General features: G+C 29.2%; 4 protein-coding genes across 4 annotated transcripts in view; 2 read left to right on the forward strand and 2 right to left on the reverse strand.

Annotated features, from left to right (window-relative positions):
- The window catches only part of Nep1 (M13 family metallopeptidase neprilysin 1), a 74108-nt gene extending 70854 nt beyond the window's left edge, over window positions 1-3254 (reverse strand). The window contains exon 1 of the mRNA XM_076394447.1: window positions 3091-3254. The gene's annotated coding sequence lies outside the window, so the exon portion shown is untranslated. The remainder of the gene's footprint in view (window positions 1-3090) is intronic.
- Window positions 3255-4888: 1634 nt separating this feature from the next.
- Window positions 4889-7658, forward strand: AP-2mu (Adaptor Protein complex 2, mu subunit). Its single transcript, XM_076394453.1, has 7 exons — window positions 4889-5041; window positions 5130-5340; window positions 5411-5573; window positions 5642-5860; window positions 5916-6192; window positions 6277-6510; window positions 6568-7658. Exons 2-7 carry the CDS (start codon window positions 5164-5166, stop codon window positions 6812-6814), a joined length of 1317 nt encoding a protein of 438 aa, XP_076250568.1. The 5' UTR covers window positions 4889-5041; window positions 5130-5163; the 3' UTR covers window positions 6815-7658.
- A 4610-nt stretch (window positions 7659-12268) lies between these two features.
- Window positions 12269-17103, reverse strand: part of LOC143190272 (protein Skeletor, isoforms B/C) — a 124797-nt gene continuing 119962 nt past the window's right edge. The window contains exons 9-12 of the mRNA XM_076394474.1: window positions 16734-16978; window positions 15765-15954; window positions 12630-12924; window positions 12269-12567 (exon numbers count right to left, since the gene is read on the reverse strand). Coding sequence (XP_076250589.1) covers window positions 12391-12567; window positions 12630-12924; window positions 15765-15954; window positions 16734-16978 — 907 coding nt within the window. The 3' untranslated portion in view covers window positions 12269-12390. The remainder of the gene's footprint in view (window positions 12568-12629; window positions 12925-15764; window positions 15955-16733; window positions 16979-17103) is intronic.
- On the forward strand, window positions 16000-16707 carry LOC143190268 (uncharacterized). The gene is made up of 2 exons (XM_076394471.1): window positions 16000-16308; window positions 16357-16707. The coding sequence occupies exons 1-2, from the start codon at window positions 16015-16017 to the stop codon at window positions 16615-16617; spliced, it is 555 nt and encodes a 184-aa protein (XP_076250586.1). The 5' UTR covers window positions 16000-16014; the 3' UTR covers window positions 16618-16707.

Here is a 17103-nt window from a genome sequence, read left to right on the forward strand (position 1 = left end):
AAGAGAACGGGACCAAATAATAGACATAAAATTGTCGTGCTATAAGATATGTGCATTTAATAAAATAATTAAAGCTGGAAAACGCTGGAAATGCCCCTTCACAGCTTGAAGTTATTCAACATGTTACATATACGTAGTTGGTTCAAATACTAACAATAGTATTGGTCTCAAATCGTTTATGTTTATATCTCAAAATGATGTGCTTGCTCTGAATAATGTCCTTCCTATCGCACCATATTAATCACAAGAATACAAAGTCTGTAAACACTGCTTGAATTGAACACAATTATGCACACAATCTAATGCTCTACCTGAAAGGGACTGTTATTGTGAGAAAACCCTTCAAGTAATGATTATTTCAATACATTATTTTTTTCAACTATGCATTATGATGCATTTTGAAGGAATTATAATGACTTTAAAATTTACTCTGTTTTGCCGCCGATTTCTTCCACTCCCCAATTACAAGATATGCAGAAGTAAATAGAAGACTCAGAATAGGTTCCCTATAGCATATAAGATCAGCTATTTACGAATTTGGCAAGCATTTCAATTTATCTCTTGTAGTTTCCGATTTATCTCTAATTTCTTCCATACTCCAAATACAAAATCTGTAAAACTAAACAGAGGACCTGTCTAAATAGGTTCCTGTAGGATATAAGACTCGCTATTTACGAATTCGGCAAGTATTTCAATTTATCTCTTATAGTTTCCGAGATATAGGTAGTCGGATTCTTTTCTGCGTCCACGCTCAAATTGGTTGCAAAGGTTCAAATCAGATAATTTTGTCGTAAGAAAGCATTCCGGAGCAGTAAAAAAGTTTGAAGGTAGGGAATTGAAGAATCTACTGGAGAATATTTTTGTCCAACTCATCGATAACTTGCCTTCGACAATGGATCAAAAAGGCCCTTTTTTAGAACAGATATAGCTTAATGTATTAAATAGAAAGGTCTATTAAGGTCTACTAAAGGAACAATAATATCCAGTGTTCAGATTCTACAGAAAGAATGACGGAAAAAGATTTTCCTAGCAGTTTCCTCAACATCAAAGTCATCTTCGAATCTTGGGAAGAGGTCCCATGTTTCAGAGAAATTGGTAGAATGATATATATATATATATATATATATATATATATATATATATATATATATATATATATATATATATATATATATATACAGATCAAAGAATATCAACAATGTGTAAAATATGAATCAAACAAATATGTACACACAGTTAGCTTTGATAGAACACTGGCCATTATATATCTATTAGAACTAGAACACTATCTTGAAAGAAAACATTAACATGGTTTTTACTGAAAATACAAGTAATTAATAACAACAGCTCAACAAACAAAACAGTGGAAAAGTCAGAGCTCCCAACCTGAGGATGCGGTTTATAATGATTACGAAACGTCGACTAGTAAAATAGAGCAATGAAGAAAACAACGATTCCATGATGAATTAAAAAAATGTAATATTTTTTAAAAATAATATTCGAAAATTGATACCCATCAAATTTACATTGGTCGCAAACGCTCTTCTATTGGCTTACTAGATTTAGAAGTCATTTTAAAAAACAAGCTAATATCGACTGTTAAATTCAACGTGAAAGTATTTTTCTATTCAATTCGATGAACAATGAAATGTTTCTTTATTGCTTCATAGTTTCATTGTACTAGTTAATTCTATTTAATGATTATAACTAATAAATAGTACTAACGTATAAATAATAATAAGCAAACTAATATAAAAGGTTAAATTATCAATATAAGTAGAAAATAGTTAAGTGAGAAGCGCTTTTCTATATCTATTAAATTATTAAAGATGTTTAGGAAAATCGATGATAAATGTAAAATCATCCAAAAATGATGTCGCTTTGTTTTATCACTACATAAACTGTAAGAGGATTGGTAAAAAGATAAGCTTGTTTGAAACCATAAAAAATAATATAACATTAAAACTATTACTGTAAATATTTAGATCAGGATTTACCCTGGTAAACCTAAAAAAAATTTTGAAATTGCAACATGTAAGAATTAGTCCACAATAATTATTGGATGTAATATAAAACGGTATTAACGCGACAACTTAAAAGAAAACTAATTTAAGTAAACTTGTTTGGTGCCTTGCCTTATGTAGTGTATAGTTTCCCTAAGTAACATTGTTCATACAAGTGCATATCATTTGTCATATTCCCAATAACCTACATAATAAACATTTTATAAAAAATGGATAGTAACTTTTTGTTGGTTTTAATAAAGTAATTTATTTAACTTATTTGAAAAAAATGCCTAAAATGTAGGCCCCTGTACTAGGACACTCAGTTAAAAAATTAAAATTCTTAACTAAATTTGTGTTCCTACTATCACCAAGAGGGCTTATGCTCAATCTTCATAATTATGTGAACAATTCAAACATTCATTTGCTACTATTATTCATCTTAAAAAGGTTAATATATTAGATTAAATTTATCTTATCTCCATCAAGAATGGTTTTATGATAGTTATTTTGAATATTCTAGTAAAGAAAGGCACTTTTAGTTTTTCCTTAACAGAAATCGTAATATATGCTATATGCTGGTAACTCATCTTCTAGGTCCAGGTGAAAAAAAAAAATATCTATATATATATATATATATATATATATATATATATATATATATATATATATATATATATATATATATATAATATTATATATAATTAATGTAAGCCAATTAAATATTAAAATAAGTGAATTACTAAAATAATTGTCATATTAAATTTAACTATACAAAATTAGCATAATTTTGTATATGTGGTTTATGTTGTAAATGTATTGTTTTATTAAAATATTTATAATATGATTTTAATTTATAAAAATATCGTATTTTATTTTAAGATAAACTTCCTGATATATAAATTATATTTGATCTTAATAAAATTATGAATACCCTAAAATATAAAAAAAATATGAAAAGCGAACAATGAACCGGAATATAATCTTATAAACATATCGAGCATCTAAACAAAAAGAAACGAAATCTAACCTAAATCGCATGGCGCTCTTCCCGAAGGAAGTGACATTAAAAGTATAATTTACTGACCTTCCTCGGGACTTCGCAATCGCCAAGACCCAGTCGACCAAATTCCAGCGTTTTATAGGTTAAACGGCGGTCACACTCGTGCCAAGGAATGTGGAACTTGGAAAATGCCCCCCCGAAATCGATAACTGCTTCACTTCTGCTGGGCTGTGCAGGAACTAGAGGCCGTGTGCCGTCGAAAGCGTCGCGATTTAAACCACCTGTAAGTCGGCGCTCCTCGTCCAGGAGGTACGGATTTTCCCGAACGGGGGAGAATTCGACCAGTCAAAAGGAAATTCGTTTTCGTATACGGGGGTGACGGTACCGATCCGAACATTTTAATTCCCAGACCTAAAAAAAAACGTTTCCGTCAAATATGTACTTATATGTCAACTACATCTAATATTAAACTGATTCTTGATTATATTTTAATGAAACTACAGAACTACATACACCAATTTTCTATCATTTAGACACACTTATTTGCAATAACTACTGTCAAACATTTGCTTTAGATATAATGCCACTTTTCGATGATATAGCCATAAAATACTCTATGGTTACTCACTCTTATTCTATGGATAAAATAAAATATTATCGGTTACACAAAAAATCGAGAGATTTTTCTCTATTTTGTAGTCAATTGTCAACCGTTTAACGGTAATTTAAAACAAGTATTTTGCGTTAAAAATATTTCGCATACCCATAGACTTATTTATTTGTTATAGTAACTTTATAACAGATACATAATATTAATATATAATGTTATAAGTAAATTTTAATAATTAACAATTTTTCGAATTATTAATGAATCCGATTTGTAAACTGAATACTGATTGTCAATTATGTTAAGTGCAAATTAAAGAAAGGATATTAGGTTGATTAAATAAAAAAATCCTCTTTTTTCGCTTGACTAACCAGATCAAGGATCAACTGAATTTGTAAAAAGCGCTATACTATATCACATAATATTACTAAATAGTGTCTAGATTGACGTTAAACAAATATAACTTATTTTTATACACTGGTAGATGGGCTCAAAGGCCAAATGGAAGAATAAAAACGAGAAATTGGAATTATGTAAACGCAAGTCCGAGTAAATATGAACTTTGTGAGTTCTGACTGTAATTGGAAAGAATAAAAAAAGGAAAACCCTACTGTAAGATGTGTGTTATTAAGTCAGATGGGAATAATGTCAATATTTGTACCTCCCTTATTACTTTATGAAATATTTGACATCGGAAAAACAACTTACCCAACCGTAGGACAAATTTATGTACGCTTCTATTTATTCAAGTTTGTACTAAAATCACATTTCCCTTTGATATTAACCTTGTTTAAAATTTATTATTAGACTTTGTATTACAGTGGTCATTATTTTTATACATATTTTTTCATTAAAACATGTAATAACAGAAACTGTCAACTCTACAATTATCAATATTCTCTAACAGTTTGATTAAATCTAGGCACTATTCATTACATTAAAGGGTTGATTGAAAGATGAATTAATCAAGTAGGTCATCCTAGGTCATTATACATAAACAGACCAATAGATCAATAATTGACAATAAGTATCAATTTATTACTACAAATTATTGATATTTCTTATTCTTTTTTGATTTACATGTTCCATGTTTCATGTTTAAGTTACCAGCTGACTCGTAGCAATACCAAATAAAATGATTTAATACATTTATAAAAATAATAATAATATAGTGAATAGATTAAAATAATTACTATCAAAATATATTAATTTATTACGATTCTGTATATAGGCCACTATATATAAACGAAGAAGAAAGCCGATGACGTTTCTCACAATTGACGGCTGATTTTACTTTGACAACTAGAAAGTGGGTGGAAATCCGGTAGTAGTGGCAAATTTTATTGACCTGTTAATTTTAATAATTGCAAAGTGGAACAATAAGTTCCAAAGGGGCATAAAACAATTGATGGAGGTATAATTTCTGAAGTAAGTTTGTTAGAGTAAAAATTAAATCATATATAATATTTATTACTGAAATGGATGTTTGCTTTATCAATACATTTTTTCATTCTAGCAATTTGGGCACCAGTAGGTGTTGAAAAGTAACTATGATAGGAGGTCTGTTTGTATATAATCACAAGGGTGAGGTGTTGATATCTCGAGTATATCGAGATGATATAGGAAGAAATGCAGTTGATGCCTTTAGAGTTAATGTAATACATGCCAGGCAGCAAGTGAGATCCCCTGTAACCAATATTGCCCGTACATCATTCTTCCATATTAAGGTAAAGAACATTTATTTTAGTTGTGACTTTTAACATTCTAACAATTAAACTTAAAAAATCACCCTTTTAGAGGGCTAATATATGGATTGCTGCCGTTACCAAACAAAATGTTAATGCAGCAATGGTATTTGAATTTCTTCTTAAGATTATTGACGTAATGCAGTCTTATTTTGGAAAGATATCGGAAGAGAACATCAAAAATAACTTTGTGTTGATTTATGAACTCTTAGATGGTAAATTGTGATTTAATTGTAATTATTATTTAGTGTTATCTAATAGTATGTATTTTTTTACAATTTAGAGATCCTTGATTTTGGATATCCACAAAACACAGATACTGGTGTTCTTAAGACATTTATTACTCAGCAAGGTATAAAATCAGCCACCAAAGAGGAACAAGCTCAAATTACTTCTCAAGTTACTGGACAAATAGGGTGGAGGAGAGAAGGTATCAAATATCGCAGAAATGAGCTTTTCTTGGATGTCCTAGAATATGTGAATTTATTAATGTCACCTCAAGGTACTTTTTCTAAAACTCATGAACACATTTTTATAGCTAATTGTTTTGTTTGAAGGTCAAGTGCTTTCTGCTCATGTTGCTGGTAAGGTAGTGATGAAATCATATCTCTCCGGGATGCCAGAATGCAAGTTTGGTATTAATGATAAAATTGTTATGGAAGCTAAAGGAAAAGGTGGCTTAGGTTCAACCACTGATTCAGATCCTGCTAGGTCTGGCAAACCAGTAGTGGTCATTGATGATTGCCAATTTCATCAGTGTGTAAAATTAAGCAAGTTTGAGACAGAACATTCCATTAGTTTTATTCCACCTGATGGTGAATTTGAGCTTATGAGGTTAATAGTTTCTGACAATTTAATATACTTTTATATATATATATATATATTATATATATTTTAATATTTTTATTCTATATATAGATACCGAACAACAAAAGACATATCCCTACCATTTAGAGTTATACCATTGGTTCGTGAAGTGGGCCGTACAAAAATGGAAGTTAAAGTGGTACTGAAAAGCAACTTCAAACCATCCTTGCTTGGACAGAAGATTGAGGTTAAGATCCCTACTCCGCTAAACACATCAGGAGTGCAGTTGATTTGTTTAAAAGGAAAAGCAAAATATAAGGCTTCTGAAAATGCAATTGTCTGGAAGTAAGCATTTAGTAGTTAGTTAGTTTTCTAAATGAAATTTTTTTTGATTTGATGTAGGATCAAACGTATGGCTGGTATGAAGGAAACTCAGCTCTCCGCTGAAATTGAATTACTGGAAACTGATACAAAGAAGAAATGGACCAGACCTCCGATTTCCATGAATTTTGAAGTACCATTTGCCCCTTCAGGTTTCAAAGTAAGATACTTGAAGGTTTTTGAATCCAAGCTCAACTACTCGGACCATGATGTTATTAAATGGGTGAGATATATCGGAAGGAGTGGACTATATGAAACCAGATGTTGAACTCGAATATTGTATGAAGATTAGGCATGATAAATTCATTACTTTTTTTTACATTCTTCCATCGCCTAATTCTGATAATTTGGTTGAAATATTGAGAATTTTTATTCTATTATGGAAGTTATACTTTAATGTTTATTCTACAATGAGCAAAATCAGGAAAATATCATCAGTCTTATTCACACTACAATTTTTTGTTAATCTTGACATATTTGTAATGTTATAATAAAACCATTGGTGTAATTAATAATTTCATCTTAACAAACAATACTCCACTAATAGAGTGATATAAATTACAAAAATCTAATTTGGAATCTTTTTTCTCAAAATTAAAAACATTGTATTGCTTTGAACCAAGTAGTTATGTATAAGCTTGTTGAGTGACAAATAAACTGTTATGTATTATCTACTACCTAAATGAACAAAAAGAAGAAACTTGATACCCAATTGTGTATTGTTTAGATATATTTGAATATATCTGAATAATGAAACATATTTTAAATTATGATTTTAGCATAAGCCTAGCAAGAAAAATTGTGTTTATATTATTTTCGTAACTTTGTCAAAAGACAATTATTTTTATTCATCAAGAAAAGGTAATATAAATAATTAAGGTATATTAGTAGAACAATATTGTATGTATATTTGTGAAATGTATCAAGAGCTTCATGATAATACTTTAAAAAAATTATATCTTGGAAGTTTCATTTATTTTTTGTTAGCTTGAAGTGCTTGTTATCAAGTAGGTTATTCCAGAGGTATCAATTATTGAGCTTCAAACTGATTGTATTGAAACAAGAATTCCAAAAATTAGTGTGGATATTATAATAAAGAAGTTTAAAATGTTTTGATTTGTTTTATTTTTCAATTAGATATATTACATTTGAAGCTGATGGTAAAATGTCCAATCTATTGATATTGCCCTCAGGGACACCATAAAGTAAATTTTATACTACTGGCTAAGATAATACTCTTATAATATTACCTACATTGCATCTGTGTTATGCTATTAAGATGATGTGTTGTATCAAACTGTGGCACTAGTATATTCCCAGTTTCTATTAGTTTATATTTTGTCCATAAAAAATCTTGAAGAAATCATTTTCTATTTTTATCTAATAACCTGCAACAATTAAACAATACTTAAAATGAAAATTGAGGCTTTGACATTGTTTTGGTTGAGAAATATTGTAATTTGTTTTTCCAGTAAGCTCTTATTAAATCCAGGATTATTTTCCTATTATGTATTACAAATAATTAATCTTTTCTTTGGTAAGATGCATCACTGTTTATTCCTAATGAATATTATTAAGTGTAGAGTACAAAAAATAATTTTTGATATTACCCTTAAATTGATCATTGAATGATACATATTATTTTTATGGATTAATAAGAAAATTCTCATCTGAAATCTGGAATACTTAAAAGTGATGACTTGTCTAGGTCAGTGGACTGAAGCTTACAAACAACGCAATATACGGAAATTATTTTTTTTATGTTTCGTAATGTTAAAATTGGTTGTTATCATGTTGGGGTAAGTTGCCTAAGAGTGTACGCATCTTTATTACGTACTTTAGATCATTTATAGTTATGTTTCATGTTTATCTAAAATTATTCTACTAACTTAATATTCATTTTGTTCTTTAATATTATACTAAACTGAATCAACGTGTATTTAGATTATAATAGGAGTTGGAACCTTTGAAACTCTATAATTGTTTGGGAAATAGCTTCAAATATTTGCCAAAATAGGTGCCTACATGTACGTTAATGTGATATCTATTGGTGAAAATGCATACTATCAATGAAAATAACGGTCAAATAACCTGACCTATAATAATTGTTAAATTAAATGCTTTTAACATTTCCCTACATAAGATAGCAGTGTTACATTTACTATTATTAAGTTACTCAGTGTATACAGATAATTATTGAACGTTCAAAAGCAATCTGCTGCCGAACCCCTTTAAACACTTTTAGAAATTTATAGTGATGTTGCTACATCATATCACAATTTCTGGTTTTGATTTCAACGATTTAACAGTGATGATTTTGAAGTCAGTAAGAGGTTTGGAGAGACAAAAAACCAGTTCAAATTATCAACTGTTTCTGGAAATTTATATTTGATGGGAAATATCTAAAAGAGGGAAAATGGCTTTCACATGTATTGAATGAGAATTCCATTTCAAGCCGTTTTAACGTTACGGTTTCATTGCTTGTCCAATAAAAAACATAATTTTTTGTGGCGTATTGTGACTACACTTGATATGTTATTGTCGTCAAGAGTAGTCATAGGTAGATATGTCATTCATTTTGGCTTTTATAAAATAATATAAGTTTGGCGTTCACGAGATCTAACTACAACAATAAAAAACACCTATACATAAAAGAAAGTTTTATTTACACAGGAATACCTCGTACATCAAGAGCTCATAAATATACATTACAATTAAATGTTTTTTATATCCAACAAAAAGTTATAAATAAACAATCCCTAAGATTATACATGTCGCCTTAGATTTTTTGTTCTTCCAATGCATACGAACAATATAAACCGAAAAACAAAATTAAATTCAACACCAAAGCACTTTTGCTTAGTTTACGCTACCATAATTTTACACCAATATTTAAAAACGCACTTTTATGACCAACTATAGTGAATATCACATAGTTTATGTTTTAATGAAGAATTATAGTTTCATTGGTGCAACTTTATCGAACGAAGATATGCTGGCGAAAACAAAACGTGTCTGTTAGTGATTTATTTTACCTATTTTTAACAATCACAAGTTATTGTCATTTGTTTAACATGTGGTATCAAGATCTTAATTGACTTTTGTCATTATCTTTTAATTTCACCAAAATTTTATTGTCTAATTGTAAGTATATATGTTCGAATATAAATGTTATACAAAGAGAAGATTCTGAAATGTCCATGAAAAATTGTAATGGTAATATATTAAGATACATACACAGTAAAAGTTTCATATCGCATATACAACTTGAACGTTTTTTTTGTATTGATCCTATAAAATATTATTGTTTATAAAGTTTTAATGTAGTAAAACGCGAAACTTTTGTTGTTTGAAAAGTAAATACTAACAAATAATATATTAGCAGATCTAATTGATACATAATAAAAAACAATATTTATACTTGAATATGTTAGTATAATATTTTCAAGGTTTATATATAAATGGCTTTTAATCATGCCAACCTTTTTGAATGACTGGACCTATTGTTTAATGTGGATTTAACGATATCCGGCCTTACCTAGCTTGATGGATGACATAACTGAGATGATATTTGACTGTTATATTTAAGTTTTGCCTATAAGAATTACAAATATGTTTGATCAGAAATGTTTTTGAAACCGCTCACGCGTTTTTGATTGGTTTAGGCGAGCTCTCTAACATCTCATCCGCGCCATCAAGAGTTCCGGCATTATTAGGAACAAAAACAATAAAACCATCATATAAATATGGAAAACAACATCAAACTTCCATGCACACTATTATATCTAATATACGTTAAAATAACTATTTTTAAATTTTCTATATTATTTTAATATCTTTTGATATATATAATTTATGCCAAATTTGAAATGACTTATTGATAAGCGAGAAAATATATTTCATTTATGTAAAAAATAAGTCAGAAGTAAAATTATACCTTACTATTAATCTAATATAAAAATGATCACCATAACACGTCAAAATGATTTGACATTGACAGATTTTATAAAGACTTTATGCGTCAGATATTTAGAATAATATAATATTGGCTTCATGATATAATAACTTGTCTTTTTGTTAACTAAGAATAAAAATTATTCAATTCAAAAATTAATTTTAACATTTATAACTACATTTATAATGGTTATTTAATTTTTTACACTGATTTGGTTACCAACCTATTTCTACTGACCTAAATATTATCCCTTTGATATGTCTCCCATGATATTCATGATTGCAACACATCAACTTAATCACTTAATACATTATTATATTAAACTGATTAATTTGCCGTTGTTGGTTAAGAAGATCTCTTTATAACTGTTACCATAGTCAACAACAATGTGTTCCTTGCGAATCATTGTGTTGACTACAATAGTTACTTTATTTGGTTTTTATTTAATCTATTTTGTAGCCTAGTATTGAAAAACGCATTTATATATTTTAGAGAACGTTAATATTGTAGGTCACATAGAATGAACTGATTTTGACTTAGTGTTTTTATTGGATTTATTTAATTTTTTTTTGATATGGTTACAATATCTGATGATGATATGGTTGAAATACTCCTGTGTTATAAATTGTTGTAAAGAGTCTAACAAAGAACTAAAATTCAATTAAATTTTTTTTGACATCTAATTTGAAGCCTGTAAGTTAGAGTGTATTATAGGTTATCTAACATATACATATGCATTTTCTTATCACAGATAATTTAAATACATTCATACAACAGTCATTAACATTAAAAAGTAATTATCTAATTAGATCTCTAAATATTTTTTATTTTATTATTTATTCCATTCAACAAAGGTTTCGATTAGTTTAGGCTGTGTAAGGAATAGTGAAATTTCTTTTATTCTTTTTGTCACTAAAAGTTTTTCATTTAATATTTTAATATATAATCAAAGTAGGTGACTTTTACACCACCACAGGTTATTTCTTACACTACCTAATAAAATTATTCTTCTTTCATTTAATACTGAAATAAATTTTTATATTTTTAGAAATAACATGTAAATATTTGTATATATATTTATCATTGAATTTATATAATAAATATAAAATAAAGTACGCACTAATACTATTATTTTCATAAGTAAATCTATTATTATCCTCGTTATTGTCAAGTTTTTATACAATTAGTATTTATTGTCATAATAGAAAAGCGATATATCCTTAAATTACAATATTTAAAAGTATTAACAAAAATATGTATAATATATCTTGTGGATTAAAATTAAAACGACTTATAAAAACAATCAGAAACAAAGAACAAAACGCATGAAAGATGAGAGTGACACCTCTTAAAAACAACAATGTTACTTCTAGAGTAAAAATTTAAATATAAAAATTGACGTCTTATTACAAATCTTAGAATTAATTCATAACTATATTTTAATATAGTGTGATATGTAACGATATTTAACGGAAAAAATCATAGTTATATTATATTAAACAGTTAGAAAATTGTTTATAATAAAAGTATACATACGTTCGACGTTATATCGATACTGTTTTGTTTAAAAATTATTTATATATATAGATAACTATTATGCACTACACTTTCAGTTCAGGTTAAGATATGTCAACGTTTGACAATATTTTGTTAGGAGTACTGTTTTTAAAATAACGTCGAACATATTCTATTTGACAAGTGACACTTTTCTCTTAATTTTGTTAAAAAATAACTTGTTTATTGTCCGAAGTAGTATAGGTTAAAGTCGTATGATCGTTCTTGTTTTTATTGGTAACATTTATTCGCAAACCATACCTTATGTTATTTGTGCGCTTTAAATAAAAAAATGTGACAACGTATTTGTTTAAAAAAGATTGTTGTTAAACTTGTTACAAATTCCTACCTAAATAACTAGTTATCGTCTTAGTTGCTAGTATTGTCAAGATGTATATAAAGTTTATTGTCGGTTTGGGTGACGCTATGCTTGTTTGTTCTCCATTTTGTTCCGATATATACCCCGGATCTACAATGTGGATTTTCCAACCCATGTTGGTTTGAGCGTAACACTAAAATGTTTTTAGAATCACGTCGTTGACATATATATGGAGTAAGAATAAATAATAAATACCTGATAATATAATAATTCTGGAGCATCCATTGGTACAGTCCAGTTCAAATAAGCGGCATCCCCTTCGTCGCACTCTAACCTTAAGGTACGTAGATAGTCGTCGAATGTTTCAGATTCCATGGACTTATCGATGCTTTTATGGGCCCACTCGCAGTAACGACCGGCAGCTGTTGGAAACGGATGACCTTGATCATCAAAACCTACACCGGCGTAAATCTCTTGATCACGCCTGAGTTCTTCGTTTATCTGTCCATAGCCTCCTTTATACGAATCCGTGATATATAATGGATAATATCTAGAACACATGTTGTAGTTATGTGAGAAACAAAGTGTACTCATAAAACATAGAATCATTAGAAAGTCCGAAGATTTTACAGATTTATTTTATTTCTTTCGATTTGAACTTTGTTTGTGACATGTTGATGTGAAGGTTCAAATAAAATTAAATATTCTCCGAAGGATTCTGCTGTAGCGCAGAAATGGGTTTTAAAAGTAAATAATGTTAAACTTCAGGAAACTTCTTACAATCTCAAACATTAAGTTTTAGTACAGGAAAGTTTATTCTTTGCATTTCAGACTGACCAGATGATTATGGAGCCAAATGTGGAATACCATTGTTTAACAAAGATGGAATTCCTAATTGTAATATTAATAGTACGTCTTTAATTAAAATCTACATCGATAATTGAATTGAAATATATAATATGTGTATATTCACAGATTATATCATAAGTTTAATAACAGGTCAATTGAAAAGTCCCCGGCCTACCATAGTAAAACAATTTTTTTTGGCAAAATTAGTTTTTTCATTCAACATAATTACCTTCAAAGGTGATACACATACATTTTTGTTGTACGATTTGTCCTTTGTTTCAAAATAGGCCTCAGTTTCGGCTATCACCTCTTTATTCGACGAAAATTTCTTCACAGCGAGCATTCCATTGAGATCTGAGAACAGGAAATTGTCGTTGGGGGCGAGTTCTTGAGAATACGGTGGAAGAGGAAGCAATTCGAAGCCGAATTCATGGATTTCTGCTATAGTTTTCATTGACTTGTGACACGGTGCATTGTCTTGGTGAAACAGCATTTTATTTTTCATCAAATGCAGCCGTTTTTCTGCGATTTCGCCCTTCAAATGGTCCATTAATGCTATGTCATAGTCGCTGTTGATGTTCCTTCCTTTTTCAAAGTAGGTAATAAAAATGATTCCATGATTCGACAGTTACCTTTTCCCACGCTTTGGAGCAGGTTCACCGTGCGCAGTCCACTCGGATGACTGTCGATTGGACCTGAAATGATTGGAGTGAAATGATGGAGCCATGTTTCATCCATTGTCCATACCGACGCAAAAACTGGAGCTTATTACGCTTGATCATCTTCAAACACTGCTGGGAATCATCAACTCCACTTTGCACAGAGCTTTTTCATACCCAAATATTCGTGAATGATATGATGTACACGTTCAGTTGATATCTTTGGGGTGTGTGCTATTTCATTCAATTTCAATTTACGTCCTTCAAAATGATTTTGTGGAGTTTTCGTCGGTAACAACCTCTTTTGGGCGTCCACTACGTTCACCGTCGTCGGTGCTTATTTCACCACGTCTAAACTTAGCATACCAATCCTTGATTGTTGATTTTCCTCTGACAGTGTCCGGAAACTCGGCGTCAAGTCAAGTTTGTGCTTCAATTGTATTATTTTTTTCAAAAATCAATATTTTATAAACACGCGTAATTCCTTTTTATCCATTTTCTTCACAATAACAAAAGTTGCTTCACTCAAAATACTATAGTTCACAAACTAATGATCCGACAGCTGTCAAATTTATACACGGATCTTTTGAGGGTTAGGGCTAACTAAAAAACATAAGGATTTAATTCTAATAGCGCCATATATTAGACCGGGTACTTTTCAATTGACCTATTATTGGAATCAGCAGTTGTTTTGAATACATTGGAGTATTTAAAAATAATTAGAAGTACAAATATATTTTTTTAAGAAATTAAATAATATAATATATATCCTTAAATTACAATATTTAAAAGTATTAACAAAAATATGTATAATATATCTTGTGGATTAAAATTAAAACGAATTATAAATAACAATAAGAAACAAACAACAAAACTTCTTATTACACTTCTTAGAATTGATTTATAACTATATTTTAATATAGTGAAATATGTAATAAAATTAAGGGAAAAATCATAATTGTATTATATTTCCTGTATATTCCCTTTAAAAATTATATTATTAGCATAATGAAACATTTTCTATATTTGTTAAAGGTCAGTTATCAGATTAGATATTGTTTCTTGATTTTTTTTAGTATTCAAATGTTAAATAGTATTTATATTGTTTTTATTATGTATATATTTTTTTGAATAAAAAATTTTGATTAAAATATATGTTTTAAATTTCCCGCTAAAAATATTACTGCTTGTGGCGCCCTCTGTGGCTCTTTAATTTATAATTTAGTCACAATATATTGTATCAGAGATCGCCTTCTATGTTTTACTATTCTATAGTTCTTCCAATATACTGTCAAATACCGTTTGTAAAAATGTAAAATTGGTTTTATAACTGGGATCGGATTCTTCCTTTCATTTCACCCCAGTTGAAAAGAGACAGAATACTGTCCGAAGCGTCCCAATATTTAACCGAAACAGCTAATAAAATTTGGTTTGTGTTGGTACTGGTCGATCACTTTGTCAAATGTTTTGGCTATTTAAAAATTCTTCAAAACACTAGTCATAATAATTAGAGGTTACAAACCGACAACTAAAACTAAAACAAAAACTGAACTAAATCGAAATTCTAACTGAATGTTGTATTTACTTAAGTTGTATTTACTTAAAAGAACGTCAGAGATAACTTAACCTAACATTGAACATGTTATCGAAGTTCGAAATATAAAGAGTACCCCTCGTAACCGCAATTTGTTTAGATTGAACAATATTTGGCTTGTTAACAATATTTTATAATCTAGAAAGACTTAAGAATAATAAACATTTTCTCATTCTTATTCGTAAAATTTATTATGTTGAACGTAAACATAACTTATGTCACTGTCACTGTCATTGTCAGTGTCAACAACCAAGGGAAATACTCAATACATTAAATATATTGAAATACCTTGCTGGATTTGATGTGTATTCTCCGGTCTCCACAACAAATATATAGGTTTGTCCACGTTCCACAGTTATTTCTGGTATTAATTTATCATTAATATAGTAACATATCCCCAGCGAACTTCGGCCAGTAATTTTAGAATATCCCCTATCCCCACCTGTCGGTCCAATTTTGACATGAAACACGCTTTCCCCTAAAAACAAAAGTTTTATTGTGACATTTGGTTTTAGAGATTTTAGGTACCAAAAAGATTATGGATCTAAATAAAAAAATACAAGCTATAGAGTACGAAGATGACAAAGAAAATAAACTATTTAACGAATCGTTAAAATTACAAAAGAAAGCTTTGGATTTGAAGGATAAGATTACCGAAAACATCCAGAAACTGACATCGATGAACAGTCGTTTAACCGATTTTGAAATTGAAATATTTAAACAAGATTACGAGGTGACAGTATTAGAGATTCATCAGAAAGAAACGGATCAATATATAAAAACAAAGTTGATAGGTATAGCGACTAAGGAAGAAGATTTGAAACGATTAAAGGTAATATTTATTTACAATATTTTACATAAACTAAAAGTGGGGTTATAGTTGAAGTTTAAACAAGAAATGAATGAGCTTATGGATAGTTTAAATCTGACATCTCAAGGAATCCAATTAATAGATAATTCAAAAAATAAACAGGTTATTCCGAATGAGAAGGAATTGAAAAATGAAATGTACCGTTTGGAAGCTGAAGTGGAGGCTTTGAAAATTTACGAGAATTATCAAAATATGAGGGTGAAGGAAATCGAGAACATTAATATTGTTTTAAAAGAACTCGAAATTGAAGAGGAAAAATGGAAATTATAAGATTGATTTATGTTAACCCGTTAATGTAGGCAACATTTTATACAGTATTATAGATTTTAGATATTAGGGAATTCGTTAATAAAAATTAATTGTCTCGATTTTATTGTATTTCATACCGATTATTTTGGCTGGTGGCCAGGCATTTATTCCATCGGCTTCAGGTATTTGATCCACGGATAAAGTGCACCGGCTGTCGTACAAATCGCCGAAGTTTATTTGTTGATCTTCAACCGTTTTGTCTTTGGCGAGGTGGACGTTGGCTTCCATCCGATTATTTAAGGGCCCAAATGCTGCGATAACACTGACTGGATCATCTTCGGGTATCGGTCTGTCATTTATTGCTTCGTTTGTATGCAGAGGCCTAAATTTTTGCATTTATTTATTATAGAACATTTGATATATGCGTACAGTAAAAATAAACTTGGTAAGAACTTTTTAATTGCTAACAAAATTATCTATATCAATTTTGTTCTGTAAATTTGGGGA

This window comes from Rhynchophorus ferrugineus, unplaced genomic scaffold (genome assembly GCF_030347505.1).
Source record: "Rhynchophorus ferrugineus isolate W39M unplaced genomic scaffold, kcgeb_rfMv2 rfM2, whole genome shotgun sequence".
NCBI lineage: Eukaryota > Metazoa > Arthropoda > Insecta > Coleoptera > Curculionidae > Rhynchophorus > Rhynchophorus ferrugineus.

Excerpts from the sequence above, each read along its gene's own strand:
- LOC143190268 (XM_076394471.1), top strand. The coding sequence starts at position 16,015 with ATGGATCTAAATAAAAAAATACAAGCTATAGAGTACGAAGATGACAAA. Across the intron at positions 16,309-16,356 it reads AAGATTTGAAACGATTAAAG|TTGAAGTTTAAACAAGAAAT; the intron begins GTAATATTTATT and ends GTGGGGTTATAG.
- AP-2mu (XM_076394453.1), top strand. The coding sequence starts at position 5,164 with ATGATAGGAGGTCTGTTTGTATATAATCACAAGGGTGAGGTGTTGATA. Across the intron at positions 5,861-5,915 it reads TTTATTAATGTCACCTCAAG|GTCAAGTGCTTTCTGCTCAT; the intron begins GTACTTTTTCTA and ends TTTTGTTTGAAG. Across the intron at positions 6,193-6,276 it reads GGTGAATTTGAGCTTATGAG|ATACCGAACAACAAAAGACA; the intron begins GTTAATAGTTTC and ends TTCTATATATAG.